Below are 25,032 nucleotides of genomic sequence, written 5' to 3'. Positions count from 1 at the left end.
AGGGTATGTATGGGAATGAGTATGGATGGTATGGTTATGGATGGGTATAGGTATGGATGGTAACGGTATGGATGGTATGGGTATGAATATACATGGGTTAGATGGGTATAGATTGCATTTTTCTAATTTGAAGTGAGGATGGAAATTAGGGGGTTCCACTACCCTTTAAGGGACAACTTGGATGTGTTCTTTCTTTATTTATTGCAGATACTCAAAATCAAATGACTTGGACTTAGAATGTGATCGGGACATCCCTAATTTAAAGAACACTTTCTAATCAGGGTAAAAACCATTAAAGCATTTAATGCAATGGTTTATTGATTGGACATGGTTCTATACACAGTTGCTGCTTTTGAAGAAAATGTCCTTATCCCTATCTGGATGGAATTATTTTTTTCAGGGGGTCCTGGGATAATATTCTCTTTTATGGGGGTCCTCTGTGATTTTATTCCTTTCTGGAACAACCATGTGTGTGTTTTTCTCAGATGTCCTCTGAGAAAATTACAGACTGAATTACCTACTGTTTTTCGCTGAACTCCATGGTCCTCCAGTAATTTTATTCCTGTCCGGACGCACATCTCTGAGTTTCGTCTCATTGTGTTTAATAAAATAGCTATTTGTCTCCTGCTACGCACCGTAATTACACTTTGGGTGCGTGTTTCCACAGAGATCCATGTAAACACAATAGCGAGTGGAAATGGAGGAGCTACTGAACATGATGTCATGGGACCGAGAAAACTTAAAAAAAAAAAAAACTCACTGGTCCTTCTGTTTTTTCAATTGTAGTCTGAAAGCAAGAGTTTAATCACTGAGTAGAAGTGTGAAATATATCCTATCCGGATAGGGTTCAGTTTTGATCTGGAGGACAACAATATTTGTGCTGCATATTACTTACACTGCTTTACTTAAAGGGTTCGTATGGTCATGAAAAATCTGGAAAAGTAATGGAATTAGAAAATAACAATTTCCAGGCCTGGATTAGTTTTGGAAAAGTAAAAATATCCAGAAAGTTGTGGATAAGGCATGGAAATTTGGTGTACAACTCTTTGTGTTTCAGTTTATGAATGGAGAAAATCTATTTTGAGCTAACAAATTCATTAGCTCAAAGTTAATTCAGTAATTTTAAGCCTACACAATGGATTGTGTCAACATTTTTGTAAGATTCATTTTAGACCTGTTATAATCACTTTTAGTTATAGTTTTAGTTGATTTTTATTGGTTTTATTGTCATGTATGCACCTTTTAAAAATAGAATGGTCATGAAAATTTGCCTTGAAGGCATGGAAAATGTTTGAACCCTTTTTTTGTTATGTCTAATTTGGTGCCCGGTACTGGGTCCTTTTTTAATACTTGCTCGCTCTTCGACCCCAGAACCAGGAGTTGTGTAGAGTTGAGTAGAGTAGAGTAGAGTAGAGTAGGTACAGTGCTGAGGAAAAGCACAGTTTGTACCCGGTGAGTGTAAGCACCAGTGTGGCTGCCGACGTTACGTCCTTGAGAAAGTGTTCTTTCACTTTTTCCTGTGGTGTGAAAATAAACAGAAATAAACATGGTGTTTGTGGTTCGTCATAATATCAATATGTGCTCACTGCTCGCTGTGTCACACACACCTCCGTCCTGCTGAAGGCTGTGAATGAATGTTCTGTCTGGAAGGAGACGTGAGTTATGTTTTATCAGATGGAAAATGGCTTGGGCAGTTTGAGATTTTGAGTTCTGTTTAATTAGCAGAAAAATAACTAATTGCTAAGTGTACTAAGGATGCAAAAAAAATACCCCTTACTAAACTGCTTGTCTCTGTCCAGTCTTTCTCTGTTCTGTGTGAGGACTAATTTGGTCCTCTTCATGCCCCACCTGGAGCTCTTTGTCTTAATGAGCCCCAGGTGTGCGGCATTGGGGCGGTAAGCGTATCATTGTGGGGGCTGGCCCACAGATCCCCTTCCTCCTCACTGCCACAGTTGTCGGTTAGCTGGTGCAAACATCTAGCCGGTTAAACATCTGCACCAGTCGCCAACTGCGAGTCAAGAACAACAACTACCCATATAGAATCCTATAGAGAATAGAAAATATTTTATAGGTTTTTCGGCATATATGCACATAACATTTTTTAATCAATGCCTCCACTAGCACCAGCAGCAGCATTAGCTTAGCACAGGCTAGCGCCCAGGCAAGGCATCCTTACCCAAAACCTGCAGTGCTGGCTCATCTTTTGTGGAAAAAAGAGAAGGAAAGAAAATCCATCAGTCACCTTGGCCACAGTCTGATAGCGGGAACGGTAAGCACCAGCCAGGCTAGGCTAAGCTAATGCTAAGCTAAAGCAAGCTACGCTAACCTAACCACAGTCCAGCCGGCTAGCTAACCAACACTATCCAGCAAAAGAGGCAGAAATGCTCGCAAAGGTGCAGTTTTCACATGAAGACAACTCCGCAGAGCAGAGCATTATTTCACGCTCCTAAAGTTTACTAACCCCCTTAACCCCCAATTTTGATTTCAAGCTAATGTATAACTTTAAACCGTACGCTGTTTTGTAGGTACAGTTCTGTTACAGTCACTATTAACTGCATGGTGTGTTATGGGTCAGTAGTGTAACTGTATGAAGTGTGTTATGGGTCAGTAGTGTAACTGTATAGTGTTACAGTAAGTTACAGGTCAGTATTGAAACTGTATGAAGTGTGTTATGGGTTAGTAGCGTAACTATAGTGTTACAGTAAGTTACGGCTCAGTAGTGTAACTGTATGAAGTGTGTTATGGGTTAGTAGCGTAACTGTATAGTGTTATAGTAAGTTACAGGTCAGTAGTGTAACTAAATGAAGTGTGTTATGGGTCAGTAGTATAATTGTATGTATAGGAGGGACAGTATTAGATAAATGCTATTGATTAGAATAGAAGTTACAGGTCAGTATTGAAACTGTATGAAGTGTGTTATGGGTTAGTAACGTAACTGTATAGTGTTACAATAAGTTACAGGTCAGTAGTGAAACTGTATGAAGTGTGTTATGGGTTAGTAGCGTAACTGTATAGTGTTACAATAAGTTACAGGTCAGTAGTGAAACTGTATGAAGTGTGTTATGGGTTAGTAGCGTAACTGTAAAGTGTTATAGTAAGTTACAGGTCAGTAGTGTAGCTGTATGAAGTGTGTTATGGGTCAGTAGTGTAACTGTATAGTGTTACAATAAGTTACAGGTCAGTAGTGAAACTGTATGAAGTGTGTTATGGGTCAGTAGCATAACTATAGTGTTACAGTAAGTTACGGCTCAGTAGTGTAACTGTATGAAGTGTGTTATGGGTTAGTAGCGTAACTGTATAGTGTTACAATAAGTTACAGGTCAGTAGTGAAACTGTATGAAGTGTGTTATGGGTTAGTAGCGTAACTGTAAAGTGTTATAGTAAGTTACAGGTCAGTAGTGTAGCTGTATGAAGTGTGTTATGGGTCAGTAGTGTAACTGTATAGTGTTACAATAAGTTACAGGTCAGTAGTGAAACTGTATGAAGTGTGTTATGGGTTAGTAGCGTAACTGTAAAGTGTTATAGTAAGTTACAGGTCAGTAGTGTAGCTGTATAAAGTGTGTTATGGGTCAGTAGTGTAACTGTATAGTGTTACAATAAGTTACAGGTCAGTAGTGAAACTGTATGAAGTGTGTTATGGGTCAGTAGCATAACTATAGTGTTACAGTAAGTTACGGCTCAGTAGTGTAACTGTATGAAGTGTGTTATGGGTTAGTAGCGTAACTGTATAGTGTTACAATAAGTTACAGGTCAGTAGTGTAGCTGTATGAAGTGTGTTATGGGTCAGTAGTGTAACTGGATAGTGTTACAGTAAGTTACAGGTCAGTAGTGTAGCTGTATGAAGTGTGTAATGGGTCAGTAGTGTAACTGGATAGTGTTACAGTAAGTTACAGGTCAGTAGTATAGCTGTATGAGTGTGTTATGGGTCAGTAGCGTAACTGTATAGTGTTACAGTGAGTTACAGGTCAGTAGTGTAGCTGTATAAAGTGCGTTATGGGTTAGTAGCGTGACTGTATAGTGTTATAGTAAGTTACGGGTCAGTAGTATAACTGTATGTATAGGAGGGACAGTATTATATAAATGCTATTGATTAGAATGGAACTGTTACCTTTTTTCATCTCTCCATCAATATTTATTGAATTTCACAGAACTAATTGGATGTTTGCGGGGGTGGAGGTGTCAGCACGAGGCTCGAGGTTTCCCTTTTGACAAGTCACTTCCATAATTGTTTAAATTATGTTTATACAGGTTTACGATGTTTTTATAAAGTGGCACAGCGACGGCAGCACCTATAGCTGCTCTAAACCTCACCTTAAAGCCCCTCACACATTCGGCTCCTAAATTACTTCAGGGACTGATTTATCCAGGCTCAGAGGCCTAACGGACAGCATGTGTATTGATTATGTGTCAGACATGTTGTTTTTTGTGCTCTGTTATAATTTGTTTCCTATTGTTATTGTTCTCCCATTGTTTCCACTGCCCCTGACATCCCACCGGTGTTTCAGAGCCAGAATCCCATTCTGGAATATCCTCAAGCATCATTTTGATCAAAATGAAAAGAAACACTTGAACAACAACTTGTTTCTGTTTATCTTTGCCAATCTCTACATGTACAGGAAGTAGAACAAAATCTAAACTGGTTGACTGGGCCAAAACAGTGAGTAGTGTGTATAGTGTGTGTTATACAGTGGTATGAAAAGGTTTGGGTACCCCTGATAATTTTCATGATTTTCCTTTTTTTTATAAATCATTGGTTGTTCAGCTCAGCAATTTCTGTTAAATATATTATATAGCAGAAGAACACAGTAATAGTTGAGTGGTAAATTTAAGTGTATAGGATTTACAGAAAGTGTGCAATAATTAGGCAAGTGCATACATTTGGGCACCCTTGTTTTATTGATTTTTTAATACATTTATCCCTAATTATTGGAACACAAAATTAGTTTGGTAAGCTTATTGACCCTTGACCAACAGATACAGGTGAATCCAATTATGAGAAAGGGTTAAGGCACCAGTTGCATCTTTTCTGAGCACACGCCACAAACAGAGTCGCTTGAGGTATGCTAAAGCTAAAGCACATTTAGACAAGCCAGCTTCATTTTAGAATAAGATGCTGTGCTGAGGGCTGATGAAACTAAAATGAGTTATTTGGAGGATGGTTATTTATGCATGATGGAAACGGATCACAGCATTCCAACACAAACTGTTTACTGCTCCCTACAGTAAAATCTGGTGGTGGTTCATCATGCTGTTGGGCTGTGTGATCAGTGCAGGTACTGGGAATCTTGTTAAAGTTGAGGGTCGAATCGATTCCAGTCAATATCAGCAGATTCTTGAGAACAATATACAAGAATTAGTGAGAAAGTTGTTGAGGTTGCGCTAGGGCTGGATACTTCAACAAAACAATGACCCTAAACACTAAACACTGCTCAAAATCTACTAAAGCTTTCATGCAGAGGAACAAGTACAACGTTCTGAAATGATCCTCTCAGTCCCCAGACCTAAATATTATTAAAAATACAATCTGTGGTGTGATTTAAAGCGAGCTGTTTATGCTCGGAAACCTGAAATCAAACCTGACTGAACTGGAGATGATTTGTAAAAAAGAATGATCCAAAATACCTTCAACCAGAAGCCAGACTCTCATTGGAAGATATAGGAAGCATTTAGAGGCTGTTCTTTCTGCAAAAGGAGGATCTACTAAATATTGATGTAATTTTTTTCTGTTAAGGTGCCCAAATTTATGCTTCTGCTTAATTTTGTTTAAAAGAATTACTGCACACTTTCTGTAAATGCTATAAACTTCATTCCACTTCTCAAATATCACTGTGTTTATCTGCTATATGATATATTTAACTGAAATTGCTGATCTGAACAACCAATGATTTATAAAGGAAAATCATGCAAATTATCAGGGCTGCCCAAACTTTTTTATACCACTGTATAGGTCAGTATGTTACAGGTCAATAATGTAACTGTATGGAGTGAGTTATAGGTCAGTAGTGTAAGTGAGCACCCAACACTCAACATATGCGTTCTTTGCTAGTGACCAATAATGTAACTGTATGTTGTTCTCCCATTGTTCTCGCTGCTTCTGACATCCCACGGGTGTTTCAGAGACAGAATCTAATTTTGGAATATCTTCAAGGCTTATTTTGATCAAAATGAGTAGAAACACTTGAACAACAACTGTTTTCTGTTTATCTTTGGCAATCTCTCCATCTACTGGAAGTAGAACAAAATCTAAACTGGTTGACTGGGCCAAAACATTACACAGTTTCCCCCCCGTTGTCTCAAATACAGTTATTCGGCCAAGGCATGTTGGGTGTCTGTAGTCTGCTTCAATAGTTTATCAATTGAGATAACAATGGCAGCTTACAGCCCACTACTAAACAGCTTGGAGCAGCGTGAGTTCCATTAACATGCGCGTCCAACACTCAACATACGCTGACTTTGCTGGTGACCAACCATGCTGGGTTTTGATGCTTTATCTGGCAGGAAAATCATCACACACTTTCCTCAAAACATATTCTTTAATTGTGATTTCTAAGTGACTTGCTTAAGTGCTTTATAAACAGGAAGTTGTGCACAATATGTTGAGCATAAAGTGTTCCATTTGGGGGACAGCTTGGGGACACCCACACCTGTATAAATTGAGGTTTGTTATCTTGTGAGTGAGGTTGCATAGTGCTTATAGCAAAACCATATGAAATTAGGGAGTAGGAACAAGGCTTTTCTGAATTTCTGAACTTTTCTCTGTTTGAACATTCCTCAGTATCGGTATCATATAGTTTTCACTTGTGACACTTTATCAATACTTAGCAAAAAATATAAATCTTGTTACTGAAACAACACTCATCGTTATCATGAGATGCCCTGTAATTCTCACCTTTGTACTGGGAATACAGCATTAAATGCATAAGCATGGTGGTCATAGTTTAACCTCACTCACAAGATAACACCTCACAACCACTCCCTGAAGTAAAGAACCATTTTTTAAAAGAGTGTAGTAACTAAAATGTATTTGTCCTTAGTTGTGTTGCATTTTTTTATTTTTATTATTCAACAGTTAGTTCCGACCTCACAATCTGATTGGTTGAGAAGTGTTCTAGCCGTGCTGATATATGTGATAACATCACGGCCTTCTTACACTAAACTTGTATCACTCCGCCGACGCGTTGCCGAGTAACGGCGTATACACACAGGACACCCGCAGCAGCGTTAGCATAGCACAGGCTAGCGCTCAGCCGCGGCACGTTCCCCCCGCAGCCCGCAGCGCTGGCTCGTCTTTGTGGAAAAAAGGGAAAGAAAATCGCTCGGTTAATGCCGTCTGACAGCCAGAACGCTATCCAGCCAGGCCAGGCAAACTCTTTCAGCTGATTCACAGAAGGATTTGTTTTTGTGCTTGGAGTGTTTATAAAGGCAGTAGAGACCCATATTATTAACAATATGTATTAGATAACAATTTATGTAAAGTTAGTCAGAGGAGGGAGTGTAAGAGGAGGTCTTGCTCCATTTTAAATGTCAAATTTAATGCTTTTAAAGACATTTTTAAGACCTCAATAAATATAATCTAAGACCTAAAAATGTGGTCATAATTTCTTTGATATAAAATAATTTATTAGTTCTTTCCCTGGTAATGTAGCTAACTGTCAGGTAACGTTAGTATGTTAGCTAGCTCGCTGCTAACGTTAGTATGTTAGCTAACTCACTTCTAACAGAAGTATGTTAGCTAACTCGCCACTAATATTAGTTTGTTAGCTAGCTCGCTGCTAATGTTAGTATGTTAGCTAACTTGCCACTAATATTAGTTTGTTAGCTAGCTCGCTGCTAATGTAAGTATGTTAGCTAACTCTCCACTAATATTAGTTTGTTAGCTAGCTCGCTGCTAATGTTAGTAGGTTAGCTAACTCGCCACTAATATTAGTTTGTTAGCTAGCTCGCTGCTAATGTTAGTATGTTAGCTAACTCACCACTAATGGAAGTTTGTTAGCTGGCTCGCTGCTAATGTTAGTATGTTAGCTAACTCGCCACTAATGGTAGTTTGTTAGCTAACTTGGCGCAAGTGTTAATATGCTAGCTAGCTCGCTGCTAATATTAGTATGTTAGCTAACTCGCCACTAATATTAGTTTGTTAACTAACTTGGCGCAAGTGTTAATATGTTAGCTAGCTCACTGTAACGTTAGTATGTTAGCTAGCTTGCTGCTAATGTTAATATGTTAGCTAACTCGCCACTAATTTTAGTTTGTTAGCTAACTTGGTGCTAGTGTTAATATGTTAGCTAGCTCACCGTAACGTTAGTATGTTAGCTAGCTTGCTGCTAACATTAGTATGTTAACTAGCTCACTGCTAACGTTGATATGCTAGGTAATTACTTCTAACATTACTATGTTAGCTAGCTTCTCTCCCTGGTTATGTAGCTAACTTGCTGTTAACATTAGTATGTTAGCTAGCTTGCCCCTAATGTTGCAACTAATTTGGGCACCCCTGACGACTTTTTTTTATTTTCCTTTATAAATCATTGAAAATGTAATACCTACAGCAAATTGAAGTCTTTTTGAAGACCCGCGGGAACCCTTTTACAGTTTTGAAAAAGTATGTGCCCTTTAAAATCAGTATTTTCCACCTAATCGGCTGCCGAGTTTATATTTGAATATGGGACTACAGCGCTAATCACATCATAATGTTTACACAGGTGAGACGGTACCTGTGACTAGCATATCAGCGTAAACAGTAGTGTGTTCTGTACACACTGGTTTCAGCAGAACTGGAGCGGGTTCAGGTTTGTTTGGAGCAGAATCTCCACAGTGCAGACAGGGTGTAACCTATTTTAATGGCTGAGCCATATTGGGTTCTGAATTATTAACGGCCCAGCACTGAGCTGCATTATGCCTGATAAACTACGCCTGCTACATTTACAGCACTGTGTGATTGTTCTTGGGTTTTCTGGGTTTTGTAGGATACGTGTGTGTGTGTGGTGTGTAGTGTGTGTGTGTGTGTGTGGCTTTCTAGTAGATCTTATACAGTACATATCTCTGCAGGGACACAGAGACCAGTACAGGCTGTTTGTGGTTTACTGTACTACTCTCTCTCTCTCTCTCTCTCTCTCTTTCTCTCTTTCTCTCTATCTCCATTTCCCTTTTCCCTCTTTTGAGTCTCTCTGTTCTTTTTTTACACTTTCTTCTCTTTCTTCCTTTCTCTTTCTGTTCACTCTCTCTTGTTTTCATCCTTTTTTTCTGTATCTCTCTCATACCATTTCTCATTTGTTCCCTTTTTCTCTTATCTAACTCGTTCCATTTCTCACTCTTTAAATTATTTCTGTCCCTTTCTCTCTCTCTCTTTGTTGCAAACTTTCTTCATCTCTCCCTCTGTATCTTGTTGTCAGTATATCCCTCTCACTTTGTTCTATTTCTCCTCATCACTCTTTTCTATCTCTCCTTTTTTACATGTTCTCCTCTGTATCTATTTCTCTTCATCTTTCTCTTTACTTTTTTCTCTTGCTTCTCTCTGCTGTTTCTCTCCGGCCCTTTCTCTTTTTTTCTCCCTTTCTCTAAATGTATCTGTCCTTTTCTTTATCCTCTCTTTCCTTTATTTTTCTCTTTCTCCTTTTTTCCCTTCTTCTCTTCTTTCCCTGTACCTTTGTCTTTCCTTTCGCTTTCTCTTCTCATCTCATGCACTTCAAAATCTTTTCCTTACTTTTCTGGCTCTGTTGTAGCCTTACTCTTTCTTCCTCTCAGTCACTCGTTTTTATTCTTTTTTTCCCTCTATCTTTCTATCTCTCTCCCTTTTCTACCTTCTTTCTCTCTCATTTTCCATTTCCAAACCTTATCCATCTTTCTTCCTGTCCTCTGTCTTTATCTCTTTTCATTTTCATTCCTTCCTTCTTCCTCCTCTCTCTCTTTCTTTATCTCTCTTTCTCTTCTTTATATATTCTTTACTCTTTCTGCCTTTTCCTATGTTCTGTCTCTATCTCTTTCTTTTTCTTTCTTTCTCACTTTCTTCCTTTCTTTGACTTTGTCTTTCATTCTCAGTCTTTCTCTCTAACTTCTCTCGCTTTTCTCTTTTTCACATTTTCCCTATCTTTCTTTTCCTTTCTGTTGTGTCTTTCTTTCTTTTTCTTTTATTTGTCTTGATATTGTTAGTTTTTTTCTTTGTACCTTTCCCTTCCCTCTCTTTCTCTCTCTTCCTTGTCCTTCTTTCTTTTTCTTTTCTCTCTTTCTTTATGTTTCTTTCTCTTTGTCGCACACTATTTTGACTCCCACTCTCTTTGACTTTGTCTCTCATACACAGTTTCTTATATTATCTCTGTTTCTCTCTGCACCTCTCTATCGCTCTCTCTCTTTCTCTCTTTGCACCTCGCTCTCTCTCTCTCTGTCTCTCTCTTGTACTGATGAAGCCTATGGAGCCCAGGGTGTTGCCATGGCAACATCGTAGACCTACTGTCGGCCTCTAAGCTCCATTCAGAAAACTTCGGAAGCCAGAACACTTTCGTACAGTAATAACCTCTCTCTCTCTCTCTCTCTCTCTCTCTCTCTCTGTCTCTCTCTCTCTCTCTCTCTCTGTCTCTCTCCCTCTCAGGCTGAAGTATGGTAACTGAGTGAATAAGGGGTCTCAGAGGAAGCAGAGACTCTCGTGCAGCTCTTCACTCGCTCCGAGAGAGAAGAAGGAAGAGCAGAAGAGCGAGGGAAGAGGGACGAGTGCAGGAGGGAGAGGAGGAGTGTGTGAGGACAGTCGATGGATGCTGCCCGGATCGACGGGACAGCACATTCTCATCTGACGAGGAAAAGAAAGCCGGCAAAATTGAGTCGAAGGACAGAAACTCGCCGTCAGGTCAGACATGAATTGTCCAGTTTGTTAAAAACTGTTATATTTATTTTATTTTTATTTATTATTTAATGATATATATTGTAAAACTGTTTATCTATTATTCTTTATACATATTAGTGCCTTTATTATTGACTTCACCTGCTTACCCACTACTGTGTATATGGCAGACAACTGTAACATTACAGAAGTTAGAGACTGGAGACTCTTTGAGTCATTTCTGTTTTCTGTTCTGATTTAAAGTCGTCCCTGTTTCTAACTAATTTATTTATTGTAATAAAAAAAAAACAGCCAGAAATTACCATAGCAAAGAAAGATTTTGTGTAATTTGTGGAGTGTGATCTTGGAAATGGATGAAATATGACTATTAAATGAAAATCAGGCCTACTGTTAACTGTGTAACGTTGGAAACGGGTGCAGTGTAATATTGAAAGTTTAAGTAATGTTTTAATACATATTATGGCAAGACCTACTCAACTAAGTAAAGGAAAATCAATCCAGAACATTTCAAGGACTTTGAAAGTATTCTCAAGTGTAGTTGCAAAGACCATTAAAAATGTTAAGAAGAAACTGGCTCTCATCAGGACCGCTCCAGGAAAGAAAGAGCAAGAGTTTCCTCTGTTGCAGAGGCTAAGTTTATCAGAGTTACCAGCCTCAGAAACCACAAATAATTTTTATTTTATTTTTTTTTTCACAGAGTATTTTGGTTTGTTTAACACTTTTAAGTTACTACATGATTCTTTATGTGTTCCTCCATAGTCTGGATGACTTCAGCTTTTATTTATAGAAAAATGAAAAATAATTTAAAACAATGAAAAGGTATCTTTAAACATTTTGATTGGTTCTGTGTTTTGTATAAATGTAAGTTTTAAACATTCAGTAAAAAAAAGAAAATTAATTTTGTACAAACTATTTTGCAATCCGCAGTTACCTATCAAGTTTTTGTATAAAATAATAATACTCTAAAATAAAAATAATGTATGGTAACAAACCATGGACCACAGTACTTAATAGTTCATAATATTTAATACATGCATATAAACTATAAACACAAACAGTTAAAATAAAAATGGCCTTAATGCTTCATAGTAAATAACAATACAAATTTAAAGTTGACTGCATTCAGTACAGCTCTGGAAAAAAATAAGGGAATACTTTAATGTTCAGTTTCTCTAATTTTGCTATTTATAGGTATATGTTTAAATACCTATATAAGTAAAATGAACATTGTTGTTTTATTCTTTAAACTACGGACAACATTTCTTCCAAATTCCACATAAAAATATTATCATTTAGAGCATTTATTTGCAGAAAATGCCTGAAATAACAAAAGATGCAGAGCTTTCAGACCTTAAAATAATGCAAAGAAAACAAGTTTTAAAAGTTCAGTAATCAAATTAATAATCTTGGTTTTTAATCACATTCATGTCCTCCACCACTCTTATACACTGCTTTTGGGTAAATTTATTCCAGTCCTGGTGCAAAAATACAAGCAGTTCAGTTTGGTTTGATGGCTGAGATCATCCATCTTCCTCTTGATTATATTCCAGAGGTTTTTATTTGTCGTTTCAAAAATGATGATATTACACTGCCTGGCCAAAAAAAAAAGTCACCACCTGGATTTAAGTAAGTAAATGATGTGGGGGTTGATGCTGCAGTTGGTCTGCAGGTTTAGGTTCAGCAACAGTATGTGCTGAAAGAATGAGGTCAGCTGACTACCTGAATATACTGAATATAGACCAGATTATTCCATCAATGGATTTTTTCTTCCCTGATGAACAAGGCCATATTCCAAGATGACAATGTCAAAATTCATGGAGCTGGAATTGTGAAAGAGTTCAGGATTCAGGGAGCATGAGATCATCATTTTCACACATGGATTGAGAGAGAGTTCACCACAGAGTCCAGATCTTAACCTCATTGTGCTGGATGGAGAAGAGCTGCTTTGTGCAGTGGTCAGACTCTACCATCATCAATGCTGCTGCAAGATCTTGGTGAAAAATTAATGCAGCAACACTGGATTAAAATAAATCTTGTGATATTGCTGAAGCTTATTGAAACAATGCCACAGTGAATGTCCCGCAATCAAATATATAGTAGAGTGTGTGACCTTTTTTGGCCAGATAGTGTATTATCCCTTTTTGAGAACCTCTATATGATTGTGTCATTAAGTTGTTATTTAAAATATAAAAATATTTTTCATGTTTACAGTCTATATAATAAAGTGTGTGTGTATATGTGTGTGTGTGTGTGTCCTGCAGGCATGGTGTGTGAGAAGGGGATTCAGATCCTCCTCACCATCGTGGGGGCGTTCGCCTCCTTTGGCCTGATGACGGTGGCAATCGGGACGGATTACTGGCTGTACTCCCGGGCTCTGATCTGCAACAGCACGGCCAACGTCACGCAGGATGACCCCCACAACAAGGACAAGAAGGACCCCGGGGCCCTCACACACTCGGGCCTGTGGAGGATCTGCTGCCTGGAGGGTCAGACACTTTAACGCCTTTACTGGGGGGTTAAGGGGGGCTGTCAGTGGTTAAGGTGCATTGATCTAACGAGGCTCCGCCCACATATGCATTCTTTCACAGCAGGTGTTTCCAGCTCGGACTAACAATACAGAGCATTTACAGCTGAATGTTTGTCTGTTTGTTTGTTTGTCTGTTTGTTTGTCTGGATGCATTTAGGGTTGGTCAATATTAAAAAATAAACTAGATTTTCTTAAAATATTTGAGCAATATTTTAGTTTCTAACAACAGAAAAATAATGTTTTATTATTTTTTTTATTTGTAAAAGGTTAAAAAGGTTAAAAGCATGCAAACACAATACCACCTTTAAAATGGTCTAAAACCAACATAAAAACCAACAACATTAAAGAGTTTTTTACTGATTTCTCGGCCACATCATCTACTGAGATGCCCTATTTTATATACAGCACCTGTCAAAAGTTGTACACACATTAAAAATCACATTTAAACCTTCCCATCCCAAAATCACATTTAAACTAGGTCTGCATGATATTGAAAAAAATGACACTGCACTAGTTTTCTTTCTGAAAAAAAAAACAATAAAACAAATATATATAATTTATATATATATATATATATATATATATATATATATATATATATATATATATATATATATATATATATATATATTGCAGTTTTAAAAATCTGTTCAGCCCTAATTTAAACAGTAATTATATTTTCTTCGAGCACTAGTGGGTGTGAGCACTATATACTTTATCTTTTGGCACCTCCTACCCAAGATCCAAATCATACCATATAAGCTGTTAAACATGGTGGTGGGAGTGTTCTGAAATATGTAGAGAGAAATTATTCCACACTTTCTGCCGAAGATCCAAACCACACCACCTCATCTGTTAAACATGGTGGTGGGAGTGTTCTGAAATATGTAGATAGAGAGATTTTTCCACACCTCCTGTCTAAGATCTAAACCACACCACCTCATCCGTTAAACATGGTGGTGGGAGTGTTATGAAATCAGATGCAGAGATGTTTTCCTTCTTACAGTTTTCACAAATCCTAGTGAATGGGTTGGATAATTGGCCTTCACATGTATCAGAGGAGGCATGTGCTAGTCTTCACCCTTTAGATCCAAATCATACCATTTCAGCTGTTAAACATGGTGGTGGGAGTGTTCTAAAATATGTAGATTAAGAGATTTTTCAACACCTCTTGTCCAAGATCCAACCCACACCACCTCATCTGTTAAACATGGTGGTGGGAGTGCTATTAAATCAGATGCAAAGAGGTTTTGCTTCTTATTGTTTTCACAAATCCTGCTAAACTCATTCAATGATACTAAGGTCTGGACTTTGGACCCTGGTGTGTGAGTCATTAGTAGTGGTTCGGAGAATCCTAGTGGTAATAGTGGGTTTGGAAGAAAATGGAATAAAAAAGAAATAAATGATAAAAAACAAAACAGGCGCTCTCTGACCTTTGCACAGAGTCCACAGCTGTTATTTTCTCCGCTGTTCAAGTGCAGGGCATAGGTAGGAAGATGGAAATAAGCAGATGAAATGCTAATTAAAACACTGCAGTTAGTTATCCCGAGGCCCTGCCTCAGAGGGAATGGAAGTCATGGGCTGTTTGGTCGCTTTTAAACACCTAATGTTCTCTCGCTCGTCCCCTTCCTAACGTTCCCTCCCTTCAGCCTGTACTGCAGCCATTGTGCCCTGTTAATTTAGCCTTATGGCTAAGCTCCCTGATAACAAAACATTCAATTAAAGATAAGCCCAGGCCTTCAAATCACCACTTGCTACGCTTGCTCTCTCTTTCGTTCTCTCTCTGCAGCAAATCTGCCTTTCTCTTCATCTCTCTTTCTCTCCATTTATCCTGCCTTCATCCCCCGACACCCCCGCCCCGCCGTTGGCTGCAGCGCTCCACAGTAGGTGCAGTTTAGAGGTCAAGTAATCCTCACTGTCCCCAGGGTTTGGGAGCCAAGATGGATGCTAAGTAGCAGAGCGCCTGAGAGTAGGTGAAGTGGAAACATCTCCCATTCTGGCTCTGCATAATGAATGCCAAGCCTTACATCACTATTCGTCCGAGGACAGACGACCCAGTCTCCACGTCTGCACAACAACAGTTTCCATTAAAGCCAGATTTTGACAAATATTAAACCCTTACCTCAAACTGAGTCACCCCACCAAGACATGTTTTCATCCATCTTTACTGAAGTATGTCTTTCTTATGTTTTTGGCGACTTTTTACTTTTTACTCTTGCCAAAAGCATCTCTTGAGACAGAACGCGGTCTAGTCCAGCTACAATCGTAGTGCAAATTAAAGATACATTTTGTTAGAATGCGTCCATGGGCTATACAAAACATGTTCATGTTTCATGTTTCATGTGCTTTGCAGAAAATCTCTTTCTCACATGAAGAGATCTCACCTATTCTCAGCTCTATTCTTGCCGGTTTTAGTCCCTTTCAAAACAAGTCGTTTAAGGGCTCTGTCCTTTTTATGGAAATTATCTGTTGCTTAGCTTGTGATAAATGGCAAAACATGTTCACAGTAGAGCTAGTTCATGCTTAACTGCAATAAAAACACAAATCCATTATTTGAGTACTTATCTGAATACATCTCCCTCATCTGCTGACTTTCCACAGACAGTAGGTATAGATCCCTCCCTCAGACGAGGTCTGCTTAACCAAATGATCTGCCTTAACCAAAATGATGGTATTGTCCATGGTTCTCAAACAAACCGAAATGGCATATCTTCAACTGATCTAGTCAATGGGGCTCTGTGGCGGAGATTGATGGATAAGTGGTGGTGCCAGGGTGGTTCTTCTATGCAGGTTTCCTTATTGTGACATCACAATAAAGTAGCATCCAAACGACTCATAGAAGCATATGATGATTCCTGACACTAAACTCTTCTAGCTGATTAACAGAAAATGGATGGATGGATTTTTTTCAAGTTTCCAAGAGTGTTTATAAGAGCAGTGGAGACCCAAGTGAAAATACACGAACACACAAAACGTTATTGAGTTTTTATGACAAGAGAAACATCAGATCCTCCAGTCGCAGCTCAAGTTTGTGCCAGTATTTGCTCTGGTAGCTCTTTCACAGACATTAGAACCTTAGACTTTCTCATAACAAACCTCTTTAAGAGTCTGCAGCAGAAAATGATGGACAGCTGGATAATTCTGGCTGCTGATTGGCTTAATAAAACTGACTGACATGCAAAAGCAGCTGTGTAATTGGCTTCAGTCTAAACTAATTCACATATGCTCCTCTCTTTGATTACGCCCACTGGTTCTCTGGCTTGCACTAGTGGGATTACACCCTCTGCTGTTGAAACAATGCAACTGTCTGAGGTGGCATAATGGTCCATAATCCTTTCCACAGTGCATATCTTCAAATTTGTCCGTAACGATGCTTTGTTACACCCCTGTAATAGATGGAACCAGTAATTCTGCTGTTTACCAGACAATCTTTAAGCAGAAGCTCTGGCAATCTGTTTGTGACCTCGAGCTCAGCCATACTTGGGTTCTGCAGCAGGACAATGACTCACCAAAGCAAACAAACTAAAAAAAAAAAACCTAAATAAGGGTTATGGAGTGGCCTAGTCAACGTCTGGTTGAGATACTGTGGTATGATGATCTTAAACAGGCTGTTCATGCTGGAAATGTGTCTATAATGTGTCTTAAAACTGTTCTGTAAAGGAGAGCGGACTAAAATTCCTCCAAAGAAATGTGAAAGACTTATTTCCAGTTAGCGGTGGAGCTTAATTTCAAGCAATTATTAGGTTTTTATGGCTTTTCACACTGGGCTTGATTGGCTTGGAGATTATTTTTTCTTTAATAAGTAAAATTATCACTTAAAAAGTGTTTTTTTTTATTTTTTGTCTGATGTTAAAGTTTGTTTGATAATCAGAAAAATATCAGTATGACAAAAAAGCAAAAACTAAAGAAATCTTTGGGGTGCAAATACTTTTTTACGCCACTGCATAATTGGGATGATGGGGGAACATGTGCAATGTGATTTTACGTAGAATTTTCACTTTAATGCTGTAAGACTAGATTATACAGACTGGAGTCAATGAACTGCTTTCCTGTGTGTATCCTCCTCCAGCTCCAAGCTCCCAGAGGAGCGAGAGCAAGGTCAGGAACACAGAGCCAATCTCATCACAAAGAGGTGACGTGCTGGTGCATGAGAGCGAGTGGCTCAGCCATGGTCGCTATGGGTCAGCCATAGGGATGATATGGTTCCAACGGGCTGGAATATCTGTAAATAGGAGCCAAAATGGATAGGCTGGTGTGGAGACCGGGGTGACCTTCATATCTGTGTTCAAGCTGGTGAGCTTGATGTCATTAATGAAACGGATGGTTAAAATCCTCAGCTTTAAATGTCACCTTTTCACGTTTCACATTTTCTTGTACAATACACATAACAAAATGTTACACTTAGGATCAGTAATAAATATGAACAAAAATAAGAAAAGACTACAGGGTAATTAATTAACCCTTAAATATTCATAAACTGTAATTTGCATAAATATTTTCTCTTTCAGTCTCTTTCTTATTACTGAATCATTAACACTGACCATAACTAAAGCAATGCTGTTCTGGGTTATTTTGTGACCTCCTGGATGAGTTGTCCATGCCCTATTAGTCTATCTATTAGTGTCTTATCAAATCAGTGGTACACACAAGTACTGTCCAGCTGTAGATGTTAGATGTAGATGGAACACTGGTGAACCTTCCCAGGAGTGGCCGGCTGGCCGGACGACAACTCATCCAGGAGGTCACAAAAGAACCCAGAGCAGCATTTAAAGAACTGCAGGTCTCACTTTCCTCTGTAAATGATTTAATAGTAAGAAAGAGACTGGTCGAAGAAATGCAAATGTTAGAGCTAAGAATGACATCACACAGATATCAGCTATCATTGCTAGTGTTGTTACAGGTAAACAACATACCACTTGATAACAACACATTATACAGAATAATTAAGCAATAATACACGAAAGGGAGTGCTATAACATGTAATATTAATATAATATTAATATAATATACAGTCGTAGAGCAGCACAGCAGTTCCAGTATGACACATTATATATATATATGTTTGGCTGGTAAGCGCAGCATCGTTGCTATCTGTATGTGGTGGAGTAATACATGGAGAGCTTTGGTTACAGTGCATTACCGGCTGATAATGGCACTCATAGAACGCCTTTCAGTCAATCACACTGCAGGCACAACTGCTTTTACTATCATTGATGTGCATTGACTGATTTTAAATTGTGCTTTAATTGTTAAAGTTGTTACTGTTTAGTAGCATTCAATGGTAATTTTGTGCTTCTAAACAGGTCTGGCAGCCCCAACACATTGGGCCCTATCGTACACCCTGCGTGAGGCACATCACGATGCTTATTGCTATCTTACACCCAGTAAACAGCTTATTTTTATGGCTTGTCCCAACAGAAAATAGCGTAAAAATAATATAATAAAGTGTTAAAATAGCGACAGAGTTTAGAAATAAATCTACAGAACGGGGATGGGCAGAAACTGAAGTCACGTGGCATAGAGACAGCGGAGGCATGTAAACTAAAGTTCGCAAGATAAGTGTTTTATTTTTTCCTTATCGATCATTACAGTTCAAACAACCTCACAGGCCAGATGTTTTACACTTGCGTTTCACCCCTGGCCTTGGGGTTCAACCTCGCAAAAATATATCATTTTTTGTGTGGTATTAGTTTAAGCAGACTGTGTTTGTCTGTTGTTGTGATGTAGATGAAGATCAGAACACATTTAATGATTAATTTATGCAGAAATCCAAGTAATCCCAACGACTTCACTACTCTACCTCTCTGTTCAGCCCAAAGTGCGGCAAAGGTTTTTGATGGTGGGGTCCGGGTAACCCCTCCTGATTGGTGGGGTTTGTGTGGTCGAACGCTGCGCTGCTGACTCCCGTCTCTCTGTTACAGACTAACCCCGGTGAGGACAGTTAAACAGACAGAAAGCAGCGAGACTGTCCCCCGCCTCTGTCCTCCTCTCCTTCCGTCTGTGTCTCATCTCTCCACCACACTCTCACGCCATCCCTCCATCCATCCACCACCACCAGTCATGCTGTCATCATAGTGCATCCCCCTGATGTCGTCATAATGCGTCAGTCTGTCTGTCGGCACTGGAGCGGGTAGCTATCCAACTGCCTGCATCACTCCAGGGCCCTCTGTGCTCTGTGTTCTGTGTGTGTGTGTGTGTGTGTGTGTGTGCTGGCATTGTGCCAGGTTTAGTGTGTGTGTGTGTGTGTGTGTGTGTTTAATGTACAATAAGAGTGCGAAAGTACAAAGGATGTTTCTATGAATGTCATCTCTATAAGGCTCCATCAACATACCTACAAGAGATTGTAATGCATTCCTAAGGCATTATAAACATACTTAATTATACATATTTATAAAAATAAAGTATAACCCACCATAATAGCCACGTTTATCATGCCTGATAATTTGTGATCATAATGCATCATTAGATGTGTTTGTGTATAAGCTGTGTTATACAGGCCATTCCACCGAATGGGCGCCATTTGCTGGTTGTAACTCTTCTTCCAAATTTAACTTTTTTTTTTTTTTTTTCAACTCTGAATCTAATAACACATGTTTTTAACTATTCAAACTCAGGCAGCTTTACTTTTTTTTTTTTTTTTTACAAGGTTTCTAATCTGAAGTTGGTTACAAAACTCATGTAACATTTAAAAATCGTGTTTTTAAAAGCAAGTCCACTAATTCCTCTGATTTTCCTCCAAGAAAGTCTTTATTTTAAAGACACGGTTGACTGCGTGTTCAAATAATTGGTATTTATGTCAAAAGAAAATCATCCCTGTTACTGTAACTCACTCCTGTTCCTTTTTTATGTTTTGAGTAACAGGAATGAAAGTAACAGGAATGAGTTTTTAGTTACAACAAGCAAATGGCCCCCATTTGGTGGAATTAGAATTATTATTATAATTACTGATTGTTTAGTTGATTAGGCATTTTCCTTCTGTTCATTGTGCATGGAAATCATTGTATAATTATTATTATTATTATTTTATAGACTATTTATACATTTGTGGGATTTTTCTACATGTATATGTGGTCCCCCTTCTGCATCGTCTGGATAAATTTAGATACAACTTTTCCATCAAATTCTCAAATTAAGCAGAAGATTAATTCTATTATAGCATCTGGTTGGTGTGGTGCAGTGGATAACACCACTGCCTGCCAGTGAGCTACTATGTGGGAGACTGGGGTTCAATTCCAGGTTGACCAATTGAATAATCAGAAAAATAATCATTAGACTTTACATTTATTTACATTTACATTTAAAATCATGTCAAAATTATATACAGTTGCAAGAAAAATATGTGAACCCTTTGGGATTACTTGGATTTCTGCATAAATTGGTCATTTATTGTGTTCTGATCTTCATCTAAGTCACAACAATAGACAAACACAGTCTGTTTAAACTGATACCACACAAAAAATTATATGTTTGCATGGTTTAATTGAACACAACATGTTAACATTCACAGTGAGAGGTGGAAAAAGTATGTGAACCTTTGTATTTAATAACTGGTTGACCCTCCTTTGGCAGCAAAAACCTCAACCAAATGTTTCCCCCCCTCGCTGTGAATGATAACATGTTGTGTTTAATAATAAAACCATACAAACATATGTATTTTTTGTGTGGTATTAGTTTAAGCAGATTGTGTTTGTGTTTGTCTATTGTTGTGACTTATATAGATAGAAAATCAGAACACATTTAATGACCAATTCATGCAGAATTCCAAGTAATCCCAAAGGGTTCACATACTTTTTATTGCAACTTTATAGTTCTTAAACTTGTGCATCAGCAGCTTTTTGGCATGTTCTTAATGTAACGTCATTCTAAAAACATGTGCTGAATTTGTTTCCCCTAAAGCAGGGGTGTCCAAAATACGGCCCGCGGGCCATTTGCGGCCCGTTTCCTTTTTTGGAGCGTGAGATTCAACGTTTGAACACTAGGTGTCAGAAACGGACCAAAGAGCCTAAAAGCGGAGAGGGTGCGCATTTCTAGCGCAAAAAACAGGCCAAAGAGTCTAAAAGCGGAGAGAGTGCGCATTTCTAGCGCAAAAAAACGGGCCAAAGGGTCTGAAAGCGGAGAGGGTGCGCATTTCTAGCACAGAAAAACGGGGCAAAAGAGTCTAAAAGCGGAGAGAGTGCACATTTCTAGCGCAGAAAAACAGGCCAAAGAGTCTAAAAGCGGAGAGAGTGCGCATTTCTAGCACAGAAAAACGGGCCAAAGGGTCTGAAAGCGGAGAGGGTGCGCATTTCTAGCACAGAAAAACGGGCCAAAGGGTCTGAAAGCGGAGAGAGTGCGCATTTCTAGCACAGAAAAACGGGCCAAAGAGTCTAAAAGCGGAGAGGGTGCGCATTTCTAGCGCAAAAAACAGGCCAAAGAGTCTAAAAGCGGAGAGAGTGCGCATTTCTAGCACAGAAAAACAGGCCAAAGAGTCTAAAAGCGGAGAGAGTGCGCATTTCTAGCACAGAAAAACGGGCCAAAGAGTCTAAAAGCGGAGAGAGTGCGCATTTCTAGCACAGAAAAACGGGGCAAAAGAGTCTAAAAGCGGAGAGAGTGCGCATTTCTAGCGCAGAAAAACAGGCCAAAGAGTCTAAAAGCGGAGAGGGTGCGCATTTCTAGCGCAGAAAAACTGGACAAAAGAGTGTAAAAGCGGAGAGAGTGCGCAGCTGTAGCGCAGAAAAATGGGCCATACTTAAGGAGTTTAATATTAAGAGACATCATGAAATTAAACATCAATTTGAAAAATCTTAATTTACACAACACTGTCAAAGATAAAGACAGTTAGTCAAGTAAAATGGTGTGTAAATGAAATAATCAGGAAAATGTATTATTTAAAGTGGTATATTTCATTATTTGTTTTATTACAGAGTCTGTGGCCTGGGACTTCAAATATATTTCTCCTTCTGGCCCCCAACAAAAAAAGTTTGGACACCCCTGCCTTAAAGTGTTAAAATGTGGGCGTGGCCTAGGTGTATTCTGCCTCTGTGGGGCAAAAAGAGAGGTTAGGAAATGGTCACGTAAAAAAAAGAAACTCAACTGTCTTTGGTTCACAATATGGAAACACAATATAGGAAAATGTAGGTCGAGGGCCCTTTAAAATGACATAATACTAACAGTAGTACCTTAGGGACTGAAGCTGTTCCTGGGTCTGGGTTCTAAGCGCTCTTCCCGCTGTAAAGCTCCTGATTCAGCTCATCCTTTAATTACCCGTACCGTCGCGCTCCACAGGGACGCGTGTGCGGGCCGGCGAGGCCCGGCTCTAAAGCGTTATTGCTTTGGGACAATTGTGTAACACAGCTGAGTTTACTGGTCCGAGGATCTCCTGGCCTGCACTCTGCGTGTGTTCCCTGCCCTGACACACCTGATCCTGCTAATCAGCTCCAGCGGGATTGTGGGATTTTACCAGGAATGTTAAGGCAATTCCAAAAAAGAAGAGAAAAAATATTATGTTTTTTTTAATATCCTAATTAGAGCGATCTCCAGTTATCTAGTTTGCTGATAGGCTGATGTATGCATAACTGTGGCCCTGCTGTTCACAGCTGGCAATAATGTGGGTCCTGGGTGATCTGATCATGGTTTGATGATCTGATCCTCCTCTTAACTGTCATATTTACATCTTTCAGATTATTAAACAAACTTTAATATCAGACAAAGATAACATAAATTAATACAAAAAGCAGTTTTTAAATCATAAGGAAAAACATCTATCCAAACCAACTTGTGTGATTCTGTGTGAAAACGTATTTGACCCCTAAACCTAATAACTTGTTTGTGTCACCTTTGGCAAAAACAAGTGCAATCAAGCAGTCTTTCACTTTTATCTCTGGGGGGGATTTTTGGACCAATCTTCTTTGTGTAATCATTTAAAATCATTATCAATAAAGGGTTTTCAAGCATGAACAGCCTTCTCAATCAGACTTGGATTAGGCCACTCCAAAATCTTCATTTTATTTATATTATTATTTTAATTTGTGCCAATTAGAGGTGGACTTGCTGGTGTGATCATTCGGATCATTGTCCTGCTGCAGAACCCAAGTACGCCTGAGCTTTAGGTCACAAACAGATGGTTGGACATTCTTTTTCAGAACTTTCTAGGAAAGAGAAGAATTCATAGTTCCATCAATGACAGAAAGTTGTCCTGAAGCAGACCATAAGACTACCCCCACCATGTTTTACTGTAGGTGTGATGTGCTTTTTTAAAATGCTGTGTTAGTCTTACAACAGTTGTAATAGGATACACAACTTTAACAAAAAAGCTTATTTTGCTAGGGATCATCAAGATGTTTTTTGGCAAATGTGAGATGAGCCTTTGTGATATTTTTGGTCAGGAGAGGGATTTTTGCCTCGGAACTCTCCCATGGAGACCATTTTCGCCCAGGCCTGTGGTTCTTTAGCTGTTCTGGTTTCTTTTGGGACCTCTAGGATGAGTTATCCATGCCCTTTTGGAGTATTTTTTTAAAAGGGTCACTCACCACTGTTCCATGTTTTCATAGAAGCTTTAGAAATTAATTTATAAACATTTCCAGACTGATAAATGTCAATCACTTTTTGTTTTCTCATCTGTTGTTGAATTTTTTTTTTTAGATCGTAGCATAATGTGTTGTTTTCTGAGGTATTTTATCTGCTTCATGTTGTCAGACAGGTTTTATATAAGTGGTTTCTTGATTCTACAGGCCTGACAGTAATCCAGCCTGGTTGTGGCGTCTAGTAAGATTGAACTCAGCTTTACAAAATGCATTCTCTTACATTTTCACATAGGAAAACGCCAGAATAAATTGGATTGTTTTTTTTTTTGTTTCGTTAATAAATACAATTATTTATCAATTATTTTTTCAATTAATTTAAAAACTGCTTTTTGTATTTACTTAGATTATCTTTGTCTGAAAAATGTAAGTATGACAAAAAAGCAAAAGCAAAAGAAATCTGTAAGGGGCAAATACTTTTGGTGCTGCTGGGGTTAATGTGGGCGGAGCTTCGAATGTGATCAGGATGAGCGATCTGATTGCGATGCGTCACTATGATCAGATCACCCATAATGCCAGATGTGAACAGGGCCTGATGTTTATATAGATGCTGGTTGGATGGTTGGAAGATAATTGGATGGTTGAGTTCATAGAGAAATTGTGAGCTTCCAAAAGTGCACTAAAATTTAATCATTTGTTTAATATGATTTGATTCCAAACTTCAGTGTGAGTAATTGTGATCCACACTAAAATCAGTGTATCTGAACTTTATCTGCTGTGTGTTTCAACTTCCTGACCTTGACAGCTTGTCTCTCTCTGTGCGCAGGAGTGAAGAGAGGGGTGTGTTCACAGATTAACCACTTCCCGGAGGACGCTGACTTCGACCACGATGGAGCCGAATACGTCCTGCGTAAGAAACCTTCTCTTAATTCCTGTGGGTCAATTTGATGGTCTGTGGTGTTGCAGGCCCCAGGTGGACAGTTTTTTTCATGTTTCACACATAAATATAATTAATTTAAACTTATTTTATTGGGATTTTTACGTGATAGCCCAACACAAAGTAGCAAATAACTGTAAAGTTAAAAGAAAAGGACACATACTTTTCAATTTTTTAAATAAATAAAAATCTAAAAAAGTGTGAGCACTGATTAAAGAAGCAGCCGAGAGGCCCATGGTCACTC

The 25,032-nt window shown here is 38.7% G+C and overlaps 1 protein-coding gene across 7 annotated transcripts in view; it reads left to right on the top strand.

Moving 5' to 3' along the window:
• Positions 1–25,032, top strand: part of cacng8b (calcium channel, voltage-dependent, gamma subunit 8b) — a 51,021-nt gene that overhangs the window by 16,122 nt on the left and 9,867 nt on the right. For all 7 annotated transcript variants that reach the window (XR_007439566.1, XR_007439565.1, XR_007439562.1 and 4 more), the window contains exons 2-4: positions 10,580–10,831; positions 13,087–13,311; positions 24,678–24,761. Coding sequence is in view for 2 of the 7 variants with exons in the window: in XM_022674000.2 (XP_022529721.1) it covers positions 13,089–13,311; positions 24,678–24,761 (307 nt within the window). In the remaining 5 variants the exon portion in view is untranslated. The remainder of the gene's footprint in view (positions 1–10,579; positions 10,832–13,086; positions 13,312–24,677; positions 24,762–25,032) is intronic.

Source organism: Astyanax mexicanus, chromosome 6, assembly GCF_023375975.1.
Source record: "Astyanax mexicanus isolate ESR-SI-001 chromosome 6, AstMex3_surface, whole genome shotgun sequence".
NCBI lineage: Eukaryota > Metazoa > Chordata > Actinopteri > Characiformes > Acestrorhamphidae > Astyanax > Astyanax mexicanus.
This window is presented reverse-complemented; position numbering and strand designations above follow the sequence as displayed.